This window comes from Vanacampus margaritifer, chromosome 2 (genome assembly GCF_051991255.1).
Source record: "Vanacampus margaritifer isolate UIUO_Vmar chromosome 2, RoL_Vmar_1.0, whole genome shotgun sequence".
Taxonomy (NCBI): Eukaryota; Metazoa; Chordata; class Actinopteri; order Syngnathiformes; family Syngnathidae; genus Vanacampus; species Vanacampus margaritifer.
Window position 1 is genome coordinate 34131239 of NC_135433.1, and position 24291 is coordinate 34155529.

General features: G+C 41.0%; 1 protein-coding gene across 1 annotated transcript in view; it reads left to right on the top strand.

The window, feature by feature from the left end:
- Positions 1 to 24291, top strand: part of LOC144043079 (uncharacterized) — an 80223-nt gene that overhangs the window by 54000 nt on the left and 1932 nt on the right. Inside the window, exons 10-25 of the mRNA XM_077556320.1 lie at positions 6228 to 6275; positions 6591 to 6705; positions 8786 to 9406; positions 10394 to 10521; positions 11624 to 11712; positions 15094 to 15241; positions 15723 to 15870; positions 17297 to 17438; positions 17512 to 17644; positions 19124 to 19321; positions 19392 to 19632; positions 19737 to 19865; positions 19941 to 20104; positions 21027 to 21180; positions 22843 to 22914; positions 22992 to 23165. Coding sequence (XP_077412446.1) covers positions 6228 to 6275; positions 6591 to 6705; positions 8786 to 9406; positions 10394 to 10521; positions 11624 to 11712; positions 15094 to 15241; positions 15723 to 15870; positions 17297 to 17438; positions 17512 to 17644; positions 19124 to 19321; positions 19392 to 19632; positions 19737 to 19865; positions 19941 to 20104; positions 21027 to 21180; positions 22843 to 22914; positions 22992 to 23146 — 2685 coding nt within the window. The 3' untranslated portion in view covers positions 23147 to 23165. The remainder of the gene's footprint in view (positions 1 to 6227; positions 6276 to 6590; positions 6706 to 8785; positions 9407 to 10393; positions 10522 to 11623; positions 11713 to 15093; positions 15242 to 15722; positions 15871 to 17296; positions 17439 to 17511; positions 17645 to 19123; positions 19322 to 19391; positions 19633 to 19736; positions 19866 to 19940; positions 20105 to 21026; positions 21181 to 22842; positions 22915 to 22991; positions 23166 to 24291) is intronic.

Genomic DNA, 24291 nt, shown 5'->3' on the forward strand with positions numbered 1-24291 from the left:
ACAGAAGTAACAATTGAACCAAGAACAAACTATCGCCCACGAATCAATCAATACCCACTCAAACCTGATGCCAAAGAAGGAATCACACCAGTAATCATGAACATGGTAAAAGCTGGAGTGCTCATAGAAGCCCCCAAGGTAACTTGTAACACTCCAATCTTTCCAGTAAAGAAAGCAGACACCACGACCTGGCGAATGGTCCACGACTTAAGAGCCGTAAATCAGGCAGTAAAACAGAGAGCCCCCTGCGTCCCCGACCCCCACACTCTACTCAATGCGCTGAAGCCAGAACAGAAATGGTTCACAGTAATTGATCTAAGCAACGCCTTCTTTTCCATCCCATTGCACGAGTCTGCCCGTCATTGGTTTGGTTTCACCTTTAATCAAAAGAAGTACACCTATACGAGACTACCCCAAGGCTATGCAGAGAGCCCCACCATTTTCTCTCAAGAAATCAACAACTGTCTGAGCCTCCATGAACACAGTGAAACCACTCAAATCTTGATTTACGTAGATGACATTCTCATCGCCAGTCCAACCAAAGAAGAAAATCAAGAAGAAGCAGTGAAACTGTGTCAACACCTGGCAAAGACAGGAAACAAAGCCTCACTGACCAAACTACAGTGGACTCAGACCGAAGTAGTTTTCTTAGGTCACATCATATCGGCAGAAGGAAGAAAACTAACCTCTGATCGGAAACAAGCTATCCTTGATGCCCCCAAACCAAAGACCAAAAGACAGATGATGGCCTTCCTAGGCCTAGTGAACTTTTGCCGTCTATGGGTTCTGGACTTCGCCGAAATAACGCAACCACTGGTGGATTTAATTTACCAAGAAGACATCGCCCTGGCCGATCCCATCACATGGACGAAAATAGCTAATGACAAGTTCAATCAGATAAAACAGACCATCACAAGCACAGGCCCTTTGGGCCTACCCGACTACAAGAAACTGTTTACCCAAACAGTGGACTGCAAAGACGGATTCATGACATCCGTCCTACTCCAACAACATGGTACACAAATGCGACCAGTGGCCTACTACTCAAAGAAACTTGATGCTGTCGCCAGAGCCCTGCCCCAGTGTGTCCAAGCAGTGTGTGCCGCAGCAATGGCTGTCCAAGCATCCGCCGAATTGGTGTTGTTCCATCCCACCACTCTACTAGTAACACACTCAGTAGATGTTCTTTTGACTCAAACAAAGATGTCATTTCTCTCACCAGCAAGACATCTTGGCCTAACAGCTGTACTGTTGTCCCAACCCCATCTTACCATCAAGAGATGCAGCACTCTCAATCCTGCAAGTCTCCTCCCAGTGGAGACAGATGGGACACCACACAGTTGCACAGAAGCCACCGAGGAAATCTGCAAACCAAGAAGAGATTTGTTAGACACACCCTTACAAGAAGGAGAAGCAGTGTTTGTAGATGGTTCCTCAAGCAAAGATGAACTAGGCAACACCAACACAGGCTATGCAGTGGTCACACAACAAAAGACACTGAAGAGCGGACGATTAATAGGAAATCTGTCAGCACAAGCAGCAGAACTCATCGCGCTAACAGAAGCATGTAAATTATTCAAAGACAAAGCAGTAACAATTTGGACCGACAGCCAATATGCCCACTCGACATTGCACATCTTTGCCGCCATGTGGGCTCGACGAGGAATGAAAACATCAACAGGAAAACCTGTTCAACACGCCAAATTACTCACTGACCTTTTGGCCGCTGTACTGCTACCCTCCAAAATAGCAGTATGCAAATGCAAAGCTCACACCTCAGCAAAAGACGCCGTTTCTGTAGGAAATGCAAAAGCAGATTTGGCAGCCAAGCAAGCAGGCCAAGACAAAACAAAGATCGTCATGCTCGCCAACCACAAAGAAACACAAAAACACAACAACATTCCAAAACAAGTACTAATTGACATGCAAAACAACGCTCCAGACAAAGAAAAAACACTATGGAAAATGATGAACATTAAACTCACCCCAGAAGGCCTCTACCACAAAGAAGACCGACCAGTCATCCCCCGCAGTCTGTTCCACGCAGTAGCCACATTGAGTCATGGCAAGTCCCATGTCTCAACAGGAGGGATGGTATCTATGGTAGAACAGACAATGACAATACCACAGGGCTTACAAACCTATTTTAAAACTTTTTGTAGGTCATGTATGGTGTGTTGTCGTCACAATGCTCAGGGAAACTTAAGACCACAGAGAGGGAAATGCCCAGTGGGCTCCTACCCATTTGAAGTTTTACACATGGACTTTATTGAACTACACAAAAGTGGTCAGCACAAGTACTGTTTAGTGTTAGTAGACTCACTAACTAAATGGGTTGAACTTGTTCCTTCAAAACATCCAAACGCCCTCACAGTAGCTAAAGCTATTTGTAAACACATAATACCAGAACATGGCATTCCACGAGTCTTGTGGAGTGATAACGGTAGCCATTTTGTAAATACCATCGTTGACAATATGGCCGTTCACTTAGGGATCACCCTAAAAAATCATTGTGCATATCACCCACAGAGCGCAGGCTTAGTTGAACGGACCAACGGTACTATTAAACTAAGACTCAAAAAGACCATGGAAGAAACCAAAAAACCATGGCCTGAGTGTTTATCTCTAGTAAAAACTTACATGAGAATAACGCCAAACCCACAAGGGATCACGCCCTTTGAGGCAGTAACAGGCAGACCCTTTGTGCTCCCCTTATGGGAAAATCAGCCATGGTCAGACAAAACAGGAGAGGCAGATCCACTGACTAAATGGTTATGTGACTTGTTTAAAGAACGGACTGTGTCAAGAGCAAATGATCTGCCCTCTACCTCTCTTCCTCCTGCACAGGAAACGGTGACCCCGGGTGACCTGGTGTTGGTGAAGGTGATAAAAAGGAAAACATGGTCGAGCCCACGCTGGGACGGCCCATTCGTTGTTCTCCTGACCACACCCACCGCTCTCAAAATCGCTGAGAGAGAGACGTGGATCCACCAGAGTCACTGCAAAAAGGTCACTGAACTCAGATAAGGGATTACCCCCTGATTCTTGTCAAAAAGAAGAAGAACAAAGGAGAAGATGACCCTTTTTCAGACATTGTTTGGACTTTGATCATTATAATGTTTATCTTATTATGTGTTATTTGTTCCTGCTGTATTGTCCCAATGTCTAAGAGATTAGTCGCCCGTATGTTCGTGGCCCAGATGTATCAATATAACTTACTACGCGTAGAGGATTATGTTGACACTGTGGAGACTGACACAAAAGTGTGACCCTCATCTTATTGTGTTTTCCTAACTTCAAATCCAGTTCCATTCTCAGACCAAGAGGTTCTCGTCACCGTGCGGTGGGGGAGTTATGGAATTTTTCCCTTTAAGTTAAGGGTTTTCGCCATTTCCTGAGAATGGTTCAAATGTTGTGAATCTATTAATGAAGTAATACTGAGAAAACTTAATTGTTTTAGTATTTACTGATATCCTTTTAAATCCACAACAGGAGGGAATGTGAAGTTGCTTAAAACAGTAGTCTTAACATTATGTGTATTTTAAAGAATATCCTGTATATATTTTTGTGTTTTTATATTATCAACTGTCGTTTAGAGGCGCCGCTCAACTTTCTCTAATGTTTTGTATTTTTCCATGACGTATGAAACGAAACTGAAACTTAACTGTAATAAAAGCGACGAGGTGGCCGGGGGAGGAGAGAGAGTCGGAAGGAGCCGAGCGTGAGTTAAGGTCTCGCGCCTCCTCTCCTCTCCCAGCCGCGGTTGCAATAAAACAAAGCAACAGCTTCTGCCTCCTTTTTCCTTGGTGCACGGTCAGTAACTAAGGGGATCTGTAATATCAGACCCAACAACTGTCACGTACGTTGTGTTACAAGGAGTTATGTCGAATATTTACGAATGAAGAACGCTATCTAGTTTTATACTCGGGTAAATTGTGTTTTACCATTCACGGTCTGTGTTTCCAGTGACGTCACATTGTAGTCCGTCGGTGAAATCAGGGTACTTTTTTTCCCGACTTCGTAAGTGGGATTTTCGCACTGACCTGAATATATGACTGGATAGCCGATAGCCCGTTCACACCCGTGCAAGCCGTTGAAGTCACAGGGCGGCCATCTTGCTTCTCCCATCTCGCAAGCAGACTACTGTATAAACTATATGGTATACGTATAGATTAGACATATAGCGCTTGTATGCAGGTAGTATAGGGTCGGGGGGCGGGGTGTGGGGTTTGTGGCGGGGTGGTCACTATTTTTTAACAAGTTAAAAAAAAACATTTAAGTGGACGGTATGTGCTGCTTTGAATATCCCCTTTTGCTTTTATCGCTTAGTTTTTTAGACCCCAATATTAGATTTGGCAGAGGCATCTTTTGTTGAATTACAGTTATAATTCTTTAATAAAAAATATACAAGTTTCCTACTGTAAACGTCATTAAGCATATAATTTATACATGTATTTAACACAAATTGTAAAATGTCTGAAGTCCTCTTGTTTATGTTTAACAAATTTAAAACATCATAAATCATGCTGTTTCTACGTCTCTAAGTACTGTCTCAAATATTCTCTAATTTTGATACTGTAAATGTATAGGATCGTATGCTGAGAACCATTTCTTGGGAGGAGCAATATGGCGGCCTCGCGGCTTCAAAAGTTTTGGCCTATCGGCTATCCCGTCCTATATTCTGATCAGTGGATTTCCGATTTCATGGGGGCGTTCCCGTACACACTTTCTGGTTTGAAGTCGGAAAAGGTCGACTTCCAACCATCTTCGAATGCAGCATTATATACAGGCAAACGCCCCACACTTTGCAAAGATGGCCGCCGCACATACAAGTAGTTTCTGTACTGTAGACCAAGATTCCTTGGAAATAGAGCCCAATGAATGTCCTGTTCAATGAAGGCACATCGACACGTGTTTACGTAGGTCTACTCTGTTTTTTGAAAAACCTGAATAAGAACATATTACACATATCAACAAATGTTTTGTGAGTGTTTATATGGCCGTTCGAAACCGAGTACAGGTATTGCCAATATTTGGGTTTTGAAATGGTTACTGATTATATGTAAATGTAGTCACTGAAGGAACTTTCCTCCCAACCATTCAAACAACAAAATAGTATCCCATTTCATCCATCATGCTGCAATAACCTCTCCAATGGCTTCGAAAAGCATTTCTTCTAGTTTGTTAAATATGAAAAGTGCTAGCACAGTGCTTCTCTCTCACCACTGTGCTTGTGCTTGTTGCTCAGCATTATCAAACGGATAACCTGCCCCGGCCCCTCACTATCTCACTCATACAGCCCCATGCTAGTATAAGTAGCAGCGCCTCCATATCTCTAAGTGTTACTGCTTGTCTGTTCATTCAGTCGGAGCTTTTCAAGAGCCAAGAGCTCCCCTGATGTGTGTCAGTGCCTGCAGGGAGAGACCTCAGCGCACACTTGTTTACTTCCCTCCAAACTCGGAGCCATTCTGCGAGCCCTCGGTGGTCACAAAGTGCAAACTGTGAGCTCGGTTATGTCGAAGAGGACATAAAAGACCCGTTTGCAGCGACACTGATTGCTGGGATGTCTCCCATGTCTTTCTTTCGTTCTGTTCTGGGATTGTTATGTTTCCACATGCAGCGCTTTATTTACAGCATGCAAATCCTTGTGTTTTCTGTGCTTTTGTGGTGATTCATTGTCTGCTTATGCATGGCCCCAGATACATTTCATGCAACGTAGCTCTTCCATAGCTTCGATAATAGCCGTGTCACCCCCTTCTCCCTCTGCGAGGGCCATAATGTGGCCTCTTTGTCTAAGACGGGTGTTTTTAGGAGCTTCCTCCCTCATCTGCTCCTCTGTCTCTAGTCGATCTGCTCACACGGTAGCATCAGCATTCTAAAGCAGGTCAGACTCTCATAGGACCCTTTTGATTGGCAGACACAAGAATATCTAATCAGGGCCTGTTTTATGGAACTGAATAGCCCCTTACCCACTCAATTATAGCGAACCATGAAAGGCCCATTCAAGATCCATTTTCTGATAATGGAACAAAGGGATAGTACTTTCTTTCCATGCACAGCACAAATGCTTGGGTGAATAGCTGTCTCACCCCGTACTCCACGCACCGACTCCACCACCACCACCACCGTAGTCTATGTGGTGATAAATTCAAGAATGTACTATTGAATTTCAATTTCATGATGTGTCACTGTACTTTTTGCTATCTCTCCCTTGGTTCCTTTCACAGAATATCAACCACTTTGATCTTTTCGGAGACATGTCCACCCCTCCCTCGGTTAGTATTGCCCACACAAAAGCTAACATCATCTAGCGGTTCTCAATAACATTTTATTCCAATGGTATGTGTAACATAAATTCACTTCTATACAGTATGTGTATCGTATATTGTATACATTTTGTTTTGGCCAGAAAGATACAGGTATGTTCCCAAGCTGTGGATATCAAATGTCAACGGTACAAAAGTGATACGTTTGACATTTGTCCCTCTTTGCACAGTACTTATATCTGTGGGAACTGCCGAATGAAGACAAATAAGCGGACTTCTGAGTGACTTTGATAAGGTTATCATCCGTGCCATGTTCTCTCTCAGATGCCCCCTTCACCTGCTAACACACTGGACCCGAGCAGGAGCAGCCGCCAGCAGCAGCAGCCTCACAATCCTGCCGAGATGTATGCTCCCTTCAGCCCGACCTCTGTGCCATCAGGTGAGTTGCCTAGATTGAAATATCTGAATCATCTTTATTAGCAAAGTATGTAAACACACAAGGGATTTGTCTCCGGTAATATGCGCTACTGTACATTAGTATTGCAATAACAAGCAACTACGATAAAGACATGATGTAAGTACTGTATAGTCTTTACGTAATGTAAGGGAGCAGTACCAATGACAGCAATCCATCGACGTTATTTTAACCGCCGTTTCAGCATCATTGAATTATGGTCTCTTATTTAGGACTGCCAGTAACTTTCGTACTCTGTGTGGCTTGCCCCGCTGTAGTCTTTTTTCCCCCCTAGATTATTGGAGGCAGTGAAGAGCGTCTATGGCATATGAACAACACTTCATCGCAATAGAAGTAGAAAACAATGTTATAATTTTTTTTAATTGCCTATCGACAAGAACGGTTTACATACATTTAAATAAAAACAAAGAATCGGAAGTATAAAAACATTATTGTTTAAAACAGCTTTTGTTTGTCCAGCATGTTTTTCCACATTAATCCCCATAGTTACGGACCAGTGTTAATTTTGACAAGAAATTTTAATTTAGTTTTAGTACTAGTCATAATTCAGTCATAGTTTAGTCATCTGGATTGTATTTGAGTTTTAATCCATTTTAGCCGACAAAAATAAAGAGCAATTTTAGTTGACTAAATTGACAATTTAGTCAATGTTTTTCTTCAGCATACATTTCAACTTCTGTACAGGAAATTATAACACACCTATTTGTAACTGTAGTTTAACATGCAAGACACATTTAACACAATAGTGACTTGATTAAACTTTATTTCAATGAAATATGTTGAACTGACAATATGTCGTCTTAAAACGTAAAAAAATATATACAAAACGCACAATTCCCTGAGATTAATCGTACAGCTGCACAATGTCTGTAAATAAAGTGCAGTGAACAGTTTCTGTCTTTTGAGTACCGGTAGTTTTTTCCTCCCACCCATGTTTCTTTCCTTCTTCTGATTATATTTTGTGAATTTTCGTCACTGTGTTGTTTTCGTTTTAGTCATTGGCAAAATTGTCAGGCAATTTAGTTATCGTTATCGTCTCAATGAATGGCTTCTATTTTAATTTTCATTTCATTTTCATTTGGTGGCGAAAAATATGATGAACATTTTTCGTCTATGAAATTATCGCTGTGTATATAATAAATAGCTAAAGCCGCTGTAGTGAGAAGTAAAGCCACCGGCAGTCATCTTGCGTTGCCACTCGCTAAGATCGCCTAACTCGAATACACTGATTTCTCAGCAGCGTTTTCACGTTATTTTCTACCTCTACAGTGAAAATGCCAGTGTGTGTGATGTACGTTTGTACAAATAAATACACAACAGGAGTTCGTCAGTCAGTACTAACCCGGTTATTGATGATTACCTTGATCGTCAATTTTCAATCGTCAGCTAACTCCATCGGACTGACTGACGGACCTTCCATCAGTATTGACGGAATACCCAACTCTGCTATTTAAATGCCTGCTCCCTTTAGTGTGCATGATTTGGTAGTGCCTACCTGAAGGGAGGAGCTAAGAGGTGGTGACCCGGATCTGGAGGGTCAGAGAACATTTTTGCCTGCTCTGGTCTTGGTTCTTGCAGCATTTAAGTCCCCAAGGGTGGGTAGGGTAGTACCAATCAAATGTATAATGCTTAAAACACAGCTGTTGCATGTGCTAAACCTTGAAAAGCATGTTTTTTTTTAATTGTTTGATTGATTTATTAATGCTAGAATTGAATGTAGTGAGCACGAACATTGATACTGAGGTCACTGATTTTCCTTTAAAAAGGCACTTTTCGGAATACAGAAGGAAGCATCATTATTAATTCTGATCCATGGTGGCATAGTAAGTGTTTTCACATCTGATTATAGTTTTGTTTAATGAATCGGGTTAATGGTCTTCTGGAAATAAATCACAGAAAAGCTGCACAGAAATGCACATACTGGACAGTATTTTTTTCCTTGCAACACAAATCGATTTACAGAGGTAATTTAGCAAGTCGTGACATAAATGTTCCCCTTTCCAGCTTTAATATGCATCATTTCCTTCTCTCATTCCCTCACCAGGTTATATGACCATGGGCCCCGTTCAGGCATCCCAGTGGGCCCAGCAGCCGTTTCCTGGCCAGGCTCAGACTCTAGCCTTCCCCGTTCAGGGGCCCCTGCAGGTGGCCCAAGTCCTGCCCGGAGGTCAGCCTCTCATCTGGAGCCAGGCCAACATTTTCCGAGCCACCCAGCAGCAATGGGCGGCCATGGCGGCGTACATGCCGGCCCAGACTGTAGGAGTGGGGGGCCACGCCATCCCGGCCGCCATGCTCCAAGGCTTGGTACCCATTACCACCGTGTGCCCCCAAGCCTGCGACCTGTCCGCCCCTTCCTCGGCCATTACCAGCCCGCAGCACACAGCCGACCCCGCTCTGCTTCAGAGGCAGCTAAGCCTGGGAAAAGAGGGCCTGGGCATGGACTTAGATGCGGGGGAGGGCCCGTCGACGTCAGGGGTGGAGCCCGGCGGGGCGTCGGTGAGCAGGTGTGCGACCCCAGGCCTCGTGTCCGTAACCGACACCCTGGTGTGCAGCCAGCTGCTGTCGACCCCTCCTGCTGCCGAATTAGAAGACGAAGGCAGTGACCTTGATTTGTCTCGGATGACCTTGAGCCCGGGTACATCCACGTCGCCGTCTACTGAATCACGTGAGTGTTCCCGAGTACTACGCCTGCATGCTAAATCACAAACTGCTTGTAAAAATGGTGCAGCTTCCCTTTTCCCCCCTTCTTACCACAGGCGCTGATATAACAATTATTATATAAAATATATGCTGTGTTTGTTTGCATGTTGCCCTTTTTGTCACTGTTTGTCCCAAGACCCATCAAACCTTTGGCAAGATATTTGTTTACACATTAGCATGCAGCGAGAGAAAAAAGAGGTGATGACATGTTTTAAAGGCCATCCAATGGTCCACTTGCAGATCTAATTTACATCCACTTTTTTCTCAAATGAAGCACTTTTCTAGCCTTTCCCAATTTTTAGTACCACACATGCCCTACAAAATTCCAACAAAGGACTGAAACACCACCTCATTTCACTTTACTGTATTGTAAAAAGTTACACACGTGGTAGTAGTCATTTCAAATTCACTCTTCTTCAGTTGAATCATTTTAGATATAATACGTATTTAATTATCATTCTTTTGTGTGGGGAAAAATTATTGTAATGTGTAATTGTAATGTGCTATTATTCATTCCTGACCACCGTTCAACTTTTAATGTTATGCTCTCGGCATCATCGTTGGGAAATCCCTGCTCCATCCTCATTTTTCGTCTTTATGCATGTCGACTTGTATGCCCTCAAGTAAACTGTTCTGGTTGGAAAACTGCATCTTTATTTTTCCCCAATTACGTAATACATAAATTGGAGCAGGTGCTTTTTTATGATGTAGGTCTACTTGAATCCAATTTGTGTGTTATATGTTATCCCTGAAAGTCCATCCTTTGTATTCATATGCATAAGTGAGAAAAAGCAGACACTTGATTTGCTTCTTTATACTGTATTTCCTCTTAAGTGGCTTTGAAATGCAAGGCGCAGTAATTGAGTTGACGTTATGCTTAACCATGGCGACAGTTTATAAATGCATTGCACTTTCTTTGTGGCTCTCAATTCAAAACACTTTCATTTTACAGCATCCACCCCAGCTCCTCATCAGAGCTCTTCATCAGACTGCCCTCCCAGCCAAGCGAGCGCCATCCCTACAGACCAGCCCTATGTCGACTCCCAGGGCGACTCCAACCATGCCAAGGAGGAGCAATCGGTAAAGCTCGGAACCTTGTGGGGTACACATCTCTCAATAAAACACAGGGATTTAATTTAAAAGGGAAGTCAACCCAACAATGGTCTTAACAATATGATATATTCTATGTTGATCCACTTGTCTAACCATGGCTTTCTGATGAATATTTTGTTTGTGGGATATGAATCCACCAGTTTTTGACCATCTCGGGGGGGCATTATGCCACCTGCTGTTGACTGAAAATGATGTCACAGTTGCTCAGGCGTGCATTAATGACCAATCACAGCTCAGCTTGTCAATGACACATAACATTCACAATTGGTCGTTTCCGGAGCCCTGAGCAACTGTGATGTCGTCTTCAGTCAACAGCAAGTGGCAAAATGGCCGCCCCCCTGAGATGGACAAAAACAGGTGTATTTTTCTGCTTAATTCATATTCCACAAACAAAAAAATTAAGCAGAATGTTGTGTTTATATTATTGTAAGAAAATTGTTGAGGTTGACTCCTCCATTAAAAATCTCAGTGTGATGTTCTTACATCAACTGTCATTGTCATGTGGATGAGCTGTTCTTGACTACATCATGTTTAACTCATTCACTGCTATTGACGACTATAGACGTCAAAAATTCATGTGAAGTATTTCTATTAGTTAAAAAAAAATTCAATTTCATTAAATTTTTTATGAAAACCTAGAATTTTTTTATGAAAACCTAGAAATTTTTTATTGTACATTTATAACAGATATTAAATTATCATGCGATTAATTACGATTAAATGCCCCTTATTTTTAATTTTAAAAAATGTAATTAGGCTCATCAGGCAATTACAATTTTTTATTGTAATTGTAATTGTGGGGCACACAGGTTTTCATACTCTTGTTAGCAAAAGTGGAAAAATGTTAAACTAATAGAAATAATTCAAATGAATTTTTGACATCTATAGCCGTCAATGGCAGTGAATGAGTTAATAACGCCAAAGACAATATTATGTGGTCGACATGGCTAAGCCAGTTGAGGAGGCAAAGCCTCAAAGATTATTTTACCAGCAAGCATGCAACAGCATAAAACGCTGTTTCTAAATGTTCAGCTCGAAGTTGATAAATATGTAACCTTCTCTTTGCTAGGACTCTGCTGTCGCAAGGCCAACCTCTCCATTGCCCGGTGGAGCCAGTGATCCATCTGAGAATCAGGCGTGTCCGCAGGAAGACAGCTAGAGAACATAAGAGTGGGTATTTCATCATTCTTGATTTATCTACCAAGCGCTTCCCTTTTTGTCCTATCTATCCACTCTTTTCATCTCCTTTTAATTAGTCTCTCAGTTACTTTATGAGCCTTACATTCTACATTCTCCCTTTTTTTTCCACGGATGGCTGTTTTGCTCTCATTTGAAAACCTTAGTCCATAATGCATCTCTTCATTTTCTCCCTCTCACTTGCTTCAAAAAGCAAGGCACAATGTCGCCCTCTAACGGTCAGATCTGTAATAACATTGAAAACACTGCTCTTCTTCTCTAGGAAATGGAGGCTGTGAAGGTCAAAAGAGAAGCTTGAAAGAACTAAAAGAAACGAAATATGGCTGGCTATGAACATTTCTAATTGACTACAAAGACTTGACACTTTTTGACACCAATGAACTCCTCAGCCTGTGGCGCTATCTATCATCCAATCAAGTATCCTTTCAGCCAGGAAGTGACCTTTCATCTTCGCCCCGAAAGTGCAGCGGGAGGCGAGTGCACTTATGTCTGTGAGGACGACACAATCGGGTGTGATGATGTTGCTCACTAATAAAAAAAAAAAATTCAAGAGGAGCAGCATCCTTAATGTTTGACCTTCACTCTGTGGACCACCACCAGCAAAGACTGTGAGAAGAACTGTGAGCTGATGGATGTTTTCATGGCGTCGCCACGTCAGCCCGTTTGACCATTTGCATGAGCAATCTTCATGTGGATTTAGCTGACTCAGCTGTGGAGAAAAGTGGGTGATTGCAACATTCTGTTAGGTCTGAAACACATCAACAACGTTTGTGTTGTTTTATTAGTCATACGCTTCTTAGATGGCATACAGCGCTTGGCTGGTGACAAGTAATCAGCAAAAAAAATAAAAAAATGCTTTAAGCATAAATGTACAAATCAAATTTGCCAAACTTTTTTATTTGAAAAAACGAAAAATCGTCCCAGCACCCCAACTGTTTGCCTCTGTGCCATACATACAATAGCGCTCTTGGATGCACCTCAGCCTTTGACATCTGGGTGTTTGTTTTTGCTCTTTTGCTGCCATTGTTTCTTCTTTTCTGGAAATGTCTTTGTTTATGTTTGGTTGGTGAGATATGAACTGTGAATCTGTGTTACAAGCTCGATCAAAATAAGGCCTGCTGTACCTGCCTCGCCTGTTTTGAGAAAAAGGGATCCTGCACTTGAACAAAAGCAATGGCGTAAGTCTACAGGTCTCTTTCTGGTAAATAGATGGCTGACTCCTACACATCTCTTTGTTGTTTTCATCTTCTGTTTTTTGGGAACACTGTATGTCCACCCCACTGGATCAAACTGCTGACAGAATTTTATTTATATCAATCGATAGAAATATCACTATAAACTGCTAGAGTTACAATTTAAAACTGTACCCCCTGCTTGTGTAAGAAAACATGAAATAGTCCAAAATATTTTGTAAATTTTATTTATGGATTTAAGAAATATGAAAAAGAGAGAGAAAAAAAGGGACTTTTGTACGTCTATTCCCCCATACACTGTACCTGTGCCACTGTTAAGTCACAAATAAAATATCATGTGATTGCCAACTGACTCGATGCTTTGTTTTTTTCTCTCTCACACACTTTTGATGGCAGTGAACCAGCCTGAACAAGTTTTTACAGTGAATTCAGAATCTTAAGTTAGCCTGTGTCTAATCTAAGATCTTTGTATTTTTCTTACATACTCAATAGAAGTAATTCATGCACAAAAATTATGATATAACACTCACATAGAAAGTGCATCTGTGCCATGGTAGAAAAGTTGGACGATGCTGATTTTTTTGCTGTGGATTTTTGTAAAAATTTGACAGACAAGTAGGGGGAACCAGTGCGGTAGAGGGCGTGTCGTTGAAAATGTGCCTGGCGGAATTTTCTCAGCCTTGCGCCTGCCCAGAGCAGGCCATGTCCAACAACACAGGTAGATGTATTTCATAAATATGTGAACAGCAGGCATCAAACCCACTGAATCATTGTATTGTATATTTTTTTTTAAATCATCCTACTGGGCAGCACCGCTATGGGGTACGATCAGGGGCGGGGGCGGTGCCCACTCCTCGGTGCATACACTAGTGCTGAAGAGCGTGCGACAAATAAAAGGAATTAAAGGAGTCGCTTTGATTGGCCCAGCCCTGCCTCTAGCAGATCTGCCGGCCTGCGAAATTACCAACATCAGGTCTAACCCGCCTCCATTGTACACCGTGTAGGAATTAAACCAGTTAGTATAGATAGTGTAGAGCTCTTAGTGTTAAGCAGAGTTTAAAAACAACAAGTAGTCTTTATCGTTGTTTTATTTAGCTATTTATGAAACTAATAATAATCCATAAAATAGTAACTAATTTTTAAAAATACATTAACTTAATTATTTAAATATATATTTACTAGTATAAATGTTCACAAATGATTTTTGTTGAATTGCCTGTTAAATTAAATGTTGCTTGATATTTGTTTGTTTTTTGTTTTTTCATTTGCAATTTTCTAGGTTGAATTTTTGCAGCTAATTAGCTAAGTTGCAAATGCTTTGAAGTGAAAATGCCAAAGGCACATGATAATTATTCATAGACATGTGGGATGCGGCTGTATGAGATTTAGCAAGAGGCTGCATTAGTGTTAGTTCCACGAGTAAACAAAGAGTCATGGGATTGTGTCATTCTGTAAAACGAGTGAGGCTAAACAAAGTTTAAAGGCCAATCGTGCGATCAATAATCATTTGACCAACATAAGTCACAGGAATGTACTTTCTTGCAAACGGATGTTTTTCCCATTATTACTCTTTCTAATCCACACATGCAAGATGTTTGTGTCTGATTCATGAAATACCATAGATAAAAAGTGTTCACCGGAAAGTTGGCCCCGTTGAACATATGAGATTGGTTAAATCTTTGCATTTGTAAATATATGAACACATTCTTCATGCAATAAAACATAGAAATACAGTTCTCAAACACGAGCACACTGAGTGACCCAGCGTCACTGAAGGTAACGTCTGCATTGTGCTCCACCTCTGTGTCTGCTGCCCATCCGTGTGTTTACTTTTCAGTTTAGCATTACCATCTCAGGGTTCGCTAGCTGTCACAACATCCCATTATGTTTTCTGCGTGTAGACTCTCTTTGCGCTGTTGTCTCCTCGCATCAACACTCAGCTTGGTACTTTCAAGGTAAGATGCTTTCAAGTTAATATAGCTGATGTGTATTTTAAACTTTTGCTCTGCAGGCACATTGATATATAAGACAAACACTCAGGAAGCTAATAAAGATCTAAAAAAAAAAAAAATTATAAAATAAAATTTAAAAAGTTAAGATAAAACCATGGAACTTTTTCACACACTGTACACATATTTTACATGTACAGTAAAGCTGATGTCACATCAGCCAGCAACGAGGATCTGAGAGTCCGTGAAGCTCGCTCAGTTGGTGACCAAGCACGGGTTCAGCCAGTAGACTGTGTTCTGTCAGAGTGGAGTCCATGGTCACGCTGTGACATTTGTCAGGGGAAAAGAGTAAGTTCAATCATAAACATATGTCTTAATTAATATTAGGGTGGCCAGATTTTCAAAGTTAAAAACCATCAAAATGGTCTCATTTTATGCATCTATCAATAATCTATATACTGTATGTAAATATCAATACTGTATTACATATCATGAGAGGTGATCTGACTTCCCCCTGGCAATAACATGAATAACGATCCCAATTAAATAAAATAATAATAATTGAGGCCTCTTCAACAGTAATAAAAGTGAGAGATCACGTAGTTAGATCACCTAATATCGTTTTCTAGTGCTTCAACCCCATTTTTCCACTTTTAGAGGAGGCCAGATTAAAAGCTTGGACATCACAAGGTGAAAACACCCCACTAATACGATTTCAGCTGTTATGGAACCCTGGAGCCCCCTTTAAATGCTCCTCTGCCACCTCTGCAAAGAATTGTCCTGTCTTTCTCTAACTGTGTTTCTCTCACTCTCTGTCAACTGAGCGCAGTACCGCTATGCCAAATTGAGCCAGCCCTCACAGTTTGGAGGGGAGCCGTGCCATTTTCATGGCAGGGAGGAGGAAGACTGTGAGGTTCCAGCACGTTACACCTGTAACAACATTCCACTGTGTGAAGGTTTCCTTTGCAGCCAAACAGGCAGGTCACACTAACCGTCTGCAAGTCGCACTCAGAAGCATTCAGCGCAATCATCTTCATTTGACCTCATTTGGGTCAACAATATTTGGAAACATCTGACATATGTTGCTATAAGGAAGTAGAACCATGTGAGTTCTTCCACTCAATTAGCAAAGAAAAGTCATGACAAAATAAATCAGAAAATAAAAACATAATAATAATAATACATTCTTCTAATATATATTATTGCATTATATGATTACAAACAAACTGCAATTAAGGGGCAGTATGTGTGAGAACTTGAAGAACTGAATCTAACTGAAAATCTAAATCTTACCAAAAAAACAAAAAAAACAATGCAGCGCGATGAGCTAGAGTTTTTCTGGCATTCGCATTGCAAAAAAACATTCTTGTTCGTTTCATTGAAGATCTTAAATGTGTGAGTGTGAGATTGATGAGATTGAATGTTTTGTGTGTGTGTTGGCATGTGCCCTGAGATGGGCTGACGACTACTCCAGGGTGTACACGGCCTTCCACACAAAGTCCGCTAGAATAGGCCCAAACAAGGAGATTTGATACGAATAAAGGGACACAGGGACACTATGACTCAACTAAATCTAATCAAAACAAAATGAACACAAACAAGTCTCCTCAACTAAAAAGCCGGAAGTCCATATTCAAGTCCCTTTGTAATGTACAGTAGGCCTGATGGTACTGTAAAGTATGCTCCAAGAGGTTGTTTCTGGACAATCCGATAAAAGAAATACTATGTTGTAGTCAGGGTTGGGAGGGTTACTTTTAAAATGTAATCCATTACAGTTCCAAGTTACCTGCTAAAAATGTAGTTAGTAACGTAATCCAAGTAACATAATATTAAAGTAACTGGATTACTTTTGGATTACTCCAATATTGAGTATGTTCACGAAGACAAAATAAATATCATCACAATATATATTCTATACAATGTGCCCCTTTTATGTGCAGCTTACAAATAGCAAACATTCTTGTGTAATTAAAAAGCATGTAGGCTATTGATTGATTGATTGATTGATTGATTGATTGATTGATTGGTATGCTGTTTTTGAACTATCACTGAAAGCAACCACACCTCACAGTTTGACAGATAGATAGATCGATAGATAGATAGATAGATAGAGAGAGAGAGAGAGAGAGAGAGAGAGAGAGAGAGAGAGAGAGTGAGAGAGATAGTGAATTGGTGGGAGGAAGATTTGTTTGGAAGGTGTAACTCACATTATGGTTGTAGGCTAGCGGGCTAGCTAGCAAGAAGCTACAGCGCGTAGCATGCCGCTCAAGCTTTCGCTCCGAGTAAGTTCCAATGAATACCGGTCGCCATTTTCTCCTCCCGTCCGTGAAGCTTTTTCAAACTTCCCGCGTGTGGAGGACGCGACTAGTCAGTTCGTTCGTTCGTTCCAACCGCTCCCTGCAGGCCGCTGTATTTCAAGAACGCTGCAGTGTAACGGGGAGGATGACTGTGGTGACATGTCAGACGAAGCAGGATGTGCGATGAGTCAGAAGCCCTGCAGATTTGAGGCTGAGGAGTACTGGGGCATTGAGAACCTCGCCAAGGGGTCAGTACTCCTTCCAAGTATCGGATTTGTCAGACATCAAAACCTTGATCAATATGTTTGTTTTTCTCTTTAGAATCAACATCTTGAATAGCAACCTGGAGGGAGTCGTTCTTGATAACAGATACTACGCTGGCAGTTGTTTGCCTCACTACATCGAGGATGTTCGATTCAGAAAGCCTCACAACTTGCAGCAGTACAGTCTGCAGGTACACTAAGCCAGCAATCGCTCACATTCAAATCAAGGGTCTTCATGCTACTTATTAATTAGCTTGTTAACACATTTGTAGGCTTAAAACGTACTCAATGACATTAATAAGCATGATCTTACTATAATATTTGTTTACTTGTTCATGTTCACTTGTTTGAACAACAAAAAATGTAATATTGAAAAACTGCCAGGGTTGTGACCTCACCTGCAGCCTTATGCCATGTAAGAAATGTAACTGGTAGGTAATAGATGTGCCTGAATTTGAATAGCATTTGGTTTCTTCTTGGTTTCAATTTGACAATTTTTTCAGATTACAATTTACTGACACGACGTGGCAGATTTAGGACTCAGACGCAGAGATAGGGGTTTGAGGCCAAGGCAGATATTTATTAAACAAAAAAACTCCTCGTTTAGAGGGAAAAAACAAAGGCTATTAACTGTTAAACTAAAGGTGCTCCAAAAGGGAGGATGTCTAAACTACAAACAAAACAATATCACTCCTTAACTAAAACTATACTGTGGCTATACAAAGTTACAAACCAAAGGTCACACAAGAGACAGGACAACAAGGCTGAGGACTGTGACTGGCTTGAGTGGCTCTGACGAAACCACTTTGGCACAAGACAGGGGAGACGCAGACCATTTAACACATGAGGGTAATGGGAAACAGGTGGGCACAATCAGGAATCAGGGTTGACACTGACACCACATGAGGAAGGGCAAGTGACCTGAAACGAAAGGAGTCAGAATTTTCAAAATAAAACAAGAAATGACAAGACAACCTCACCGCGGTGTGACACTTACTAGGTTATTAAACTTTTGTGTCTCTAAACGCAACTAATCACTTGTCACTTATAGCTAATTGTTTATTTATACATGCTTGACAAACAGTAGTGGCTAATGGTACCTGCGTAATCAGAGATTTGACAGAATAGACCTGTTCAGGGTCATAGAACAGTCATTAACATGCCAATTAAGTTATTCATAAACTATTTATTAATAAACTCTATACACAAGCATCAATTGCCATTGTTCGTTATAAGATTTGTTAATATTTAGGGATATTATATACCACTTTTTCCGGACCTAAACAATTTTAAAGAAAGAACCCATATATGCAATATAGCATTTTTCCATTAACGTGAATAACATTTTCTATTCTTGTATTTTTCCATTTCTTATTTGTGATCATACAACAGTCACAAGAGGACAGCTGATACCACTATTGGCTGCTCTTGCAAATATTGATACCTTAAAATAAGGCAGAGTATCGGCCTGTTACCGATAGTTGGTGTCGGTACTCACCCACCCCTAATTAATATCTAAGTAGTTAGTAAAAAAAATAAAAAATAAATTATGTATCAGCAAAAGTTTTACTGATTAATATTTTTGTCCAACTTTCAAATCTGACCAATTCAAACCATGTATTGTTTGTTGATAGCCAATACAGCACAATAACGGGAACATCTCTTCACAGACAAAAGGCTCGTACGATTTCAGTCTGGAGGCTTTTGAGTCATACTCCGACTACATGGATTACACCTTGAAGGAGCTGACGACCCAAACCACGGTTTCCTTTGGCTTTTTCATTCCGGGTATTTTTGAATTTGGCTTCAACTACAACAACGCCAAATACTCCAAGTCGGTCCAGAAGATTCGTCGGGCCTCCGGCAAAGTGAGAGACCTTTCATAGCAAAAACCCGTCATTATTCATGCAAGTCAATAATAAAAGTCCCAATCATCAGTCTTACAGCTTAATCAGGGCAAAAGCTGAGCTGGAGTTGGCCCAGTACATGCTCAAGTCAGACAACTTGATGCTGAGCACGGAGTTCCTGCAGCGCCTTCGCTCCCTGCCTCAGTCCTATGTTTACGGCGAATACAGCCAGATCTACAGAGACTACGGTACACACTACATCATAGAAGCCGCCCTCGGAGGGGACTACGAGCTCACCATCATCCTGGACAAAGAGAAACTTAAGAAGACAGGTAATCGAGGCTAGCGGTCACCACAAATCAATGCTCCATTCATTGCTCAAAATATGGCAAGAGCTGAAAAATCAAACTCCCTGATGGTGTCTTTGTTGCTCTAGATTATTCTTTGACAGACTACAAATCATGCACGCAGTCAGGACTTAAGGTTGGCGTCAATATAGACGGCGTTTACGTGGCTGTGGGCTTTCAAGGTGGATCCTGTGATGGGCTCCTCAATGAGATGGGAGGTAAGTTTGAATGCCAACACACCCGGCATGTTTTTAAAAAGGTACGGTACATTCTATTAAACTGTATTCTTCCAGAGGAGACTTCGGATGGTAGCATGGTGGAGGACACTGTGGCGGTGGTAAGGGGGGGAAGCAGTGAATCCATCACCGCTTTGGTGTCCCACAAGCTTCCATCCCCACAACTGATGAAATTATGGGGCGAGGGAGTGCGCTTCAACCCAGACTTCCTTCGCAAAACGGTAGAGCACTATTATCTATCTATCTGTTTTCTGAGTTTGGTGATGTGACATTGGCAAGATGAGATGTGATTGCTCATTACCTGAACTCTGAGCAACTGTGATGTCATTTTCAGTCGACAGGGGTGTAAAATTCTTAATCGTAATAATTAATGACTTCAATAGTTTAACTCACGATTGCATCTGTTCTAAATGTTCAATAAGCTGTACAATCACATGTTTTTTTCTAAATTTGCATACTCTTGTTAACGTAAAAGTGGGGGGGATGTTAAACTCATAGAAATTGGTGATTTCTTATATGAAGTACCTAACTCTACACATTTTTTAAATTGTAAAATACAACTTGACCCCAGTCTCCACAAATATATGCATTATTATTAAAATTATTATTGCTAAATTTTGACGTGGACGTGCGTTCCCTCAGTATAGGCTTTCCAAGTAAGGGGTGGTCATTAATCGCACGTTAAGAAAATTAGTGGCATTAAAGAAACTTTGAATTAACTCAAAATTAACACACAAATTTTGACCCCCCCCCCCCCTTATTCTGCTTTATTGTCAGAAATGACAGGAATACATAGTATTACAGAGTTTTTAATTTGAATTGCTGCATCACATTGACAGTAAATCGAGATCTTACTCTGGAAGTGAGTTGATTTATCATTATGTAATTTTGCATTTTCATTTCCAATTTTGTTAATGGCAGTATCTGTAGATTGTAGACTTCCTCAACACATTTAGACAAAAAGTGGCTTGTGTTAGCAGAATTGGCATAGACCCTCAAAGCAAAGCAGCTGGTTTAATCAGAGCCACGTTTGGGAGTAAACAGCAAAAGATGCCAAGAGTTCCAAATGAAAACACAGTCAAGGATCAGTTGATGAGTTGTTCCAGTTGTCTCTAATTCCAAGAGTCTGCATTCCCTCATTAGACCCGACCTTTGTATGAGCTGATCACCTCCAAAGACTTCACCCATGACGCCATCTTGAAGAGAAATATGAAACGAGCCCTGTTCGAGTACTTAGAAGAGGCCAGCTCATGTCGATGTGCGCCCTGCCGCAATAATGGTGTGGCCGTACTAAGAGGTACCTGCAACTCACATTGGTCATCATCTACTGAGCTGTAGCTAACAATTGAGGCTGCACTAGACTAGGCATGGCACAGGTGAAAATTTGTATCCCAATATGCAGGCTTGGGAAGTAACGGAATACATGTACCGCCGTTATGTGATCAGATTGCAAAAAATGTTTTAACTGTATTCCATTACAGTTACAGGAAAAAACATGTAATCAGGTTACAGGTACATTTATTAAAAATGGGGATTACTTCGAGGGATTACAATTACGATGAGAGAGTGCGATCAGGTACATTTATTAAAAATGGGGATTACTTCGAGGGATTACAATTACGATGAGAGAGAGTGCGAAAGAGGGCGAGAGAGAGAGAGTGTGAGAGAGAGAGAGAGAGAGAGAGAGAGAGAGAGAGAGAGAGAGAGAGAGAGAGACTGTGTGAGAGAGAGAGAGAGAGAGAGTGCGAGAGTGCGAGAGAGTGGGACCGTTGCTACATGTTGGGGAGGTGGGAACAAACTAACTGACTAGTCGTGTCCTCCATACGCGGGCAGTTTGAAAAAGCGTCAGGGAGAGGAGGAGGAAATAGCGACCGGTATTCACTGGAACTTACTCGGAGGAGAAGTTTGAGCTAAGAGTCCAGCGGCATGCTACGCGCTGTAGCTTCTTGTTAGCTAGCCCGCTAGCCTACAACCATAATGTGAGTTACACCTTCCAAACAAATCTATCTATCTATCTATCTATCTATCTATCTATCTATCTATCTATCTATCTATCTATCTATTTATCTATCTATCTATATCTATCCATCTATCTTTCTATCTAGCTATCTATCTATCTATCTATCTATCTATCTATCTATCTATCTATCTATCTATCTATCTAACTGTGAGGTGTGGTTGCTTGCAGTGACAGTTCGAAAACAGCATATGGCCTTCAATCAATCAATCAATAGCCTACATGCTTTTTAATTACACTAGGATTTTTGCTATTTGTAGGCTGCCCGGGTCCCTATCACCCGCAAATAAAAGGGGCACATTGTATAAAATATATATTGTAGTGATATTATTTTTTTATTTTGTCTTCAAGAGCATACTCAATATTGGAGTAATCCAAAAGTAATCCAGTTACATTACTTTAATATTATGGCACGTGGATTACATTACTAACTACATTTTTGGGCAGGTATCTTGGAACTGTAATGGATTACATTTAAAAGTAACCCTCCCAACCCTGCCAATACGTAGATCAGGATAATCAAAGCTTTCTTTGTAAAATCAAAGCGATCATATCCTTTTTTTTTCTTTCTTTTTTTTCCTTCTAGAGAGAGCTCAGTATTGTTCATTCGGTAATCTTACCGATTTGACATGTGATCATCATTGCTCTCTCTTTTTTTTTTTTCTTGTTCTTTTTTTTTGTATGTGCGTGAGTATATGCATGTGCGGGTGAGTGTGTACTTAATTAATTTCACCTAAAACCTATTCAAAATCCCATACCGTTCACCTAAACCGAATACTTCAGAATCCAGCTAGAGTCGTGAGGTTGTCAGGAGACCCGAGGAAGGATCAAAGAAAAGAAAGAAAGCGATCATCAAATCTACACATACAGCTGAATTCCCATAATAGTTTTTGCTGTGATTTTGGAGAGAATGCTAAAAATACATCATCTAATTCTCAACAGGCACCAGATGTGACTGTGTGTGTCCTGTTGGCTACAGTGGCAGCGGCTGTGAGGTCACACACAGACAAAAAGGTTAACTCTCACAACATTAGTATTGTTTCTCATGGACATGTTGACACATAGTGAGATGTAATGGCGTCATCTGACAGATATTGCCATCGACGGCAGCTGGAGCTGCTGGGGTTCGTGGTCCTCTTGCAACGGTAAAAAAAAGACGAGGAGTCGCCAGTGTAGCAACCCGGCGCCCAGCAATGAAGGCCTGCCATGCAGAGGCTTGCGGCAGGAGTCCACTGAATGCTTTTAAAATAGCCCATCTTGCACAGGTCTATTAAATGTCCACCTGAAAATGTTGTTGAGTGTCTTTTTCCACCATTTATGTCCCTACAATTAGCATTTAAAATAATTTAATGTAATAATGACTTTAATGATGTTATCATTTGACGTGTAAATTCTCCATTGGTAGTGTAGTGATTCATATAGCTGGCTTTTTGTGTATCTGCCATGCGATTTCTAACAATTGCAAAATGTCCATATACTGTAGATGTACAGAGAGTTGTGTAAAAAAAAAAAAAGGACTAGTAAAAATAAATGTACAGGTTTGACTACCTCAAGGAAAAGTAAGTAGAGACTCTGAAATGTACTGAAAAGCAGTAAATGTGGATTTTCACTGTCAATTATTTACAATGGCTGTTTTGATAACTTGCCACATGTTTTTAAACCAACAGTCTTCAGACCTTTATGGTATCAAAGCAACATGTTCACATAATTTTACTAATGTTGTAAACTGACTAGTAAAACATGAAAAATTGGCTTCAGATTAGACAGAATTTCCGAATCAGCCAGAAGCTCATGATTTTTAGGCTGTTGCAAAACAAATCAGTCTTGGAGCCAACATCAAATGATTCTCTAAAATAAGGCTATGAACGGAAAAGAAGAAGTGTGCCACAAAAGTTCCAGGAGTGTCACAAAAGATAGTTCAAATCCAAACTACAAGTTGTAATCCTACTGGAGTCCAACACACTTTCCAAGCCTTCTCCTCAAAGGATTCCTCAGGAATCCTCTGCAGCTCTGTCATCACAGCCATCTTGATCTTGACTACGTCTTGGGAAAGTGTGAAAAATAACTCTGAGCCTGGTCAAGTGAGTCAAGAGGTTGCTTCAGCAGAGTAATGTTCTTTTTGAAAGGAACTGTCAAATGCTCAAGCCATTGTGATCAGGTACATGTCATGGTCAAGTAGCCTCTTCTCATGCTCGAGCCAGTTGGCAAGAACTCACAGTGCCCGGAAACATAAATGCGATCAACATAACTTTTGACTTTGGACTTCGATTGCATTGCTTTCTTGGGTGGCAGGGCCATTTCAATTTCAGCCTCCACCACTGAGGGCTCTGGCACTCTAGTAAGCCTGGTCTCATCATCACTCATTTTGTTCATTGCTTGACATGTCACCAA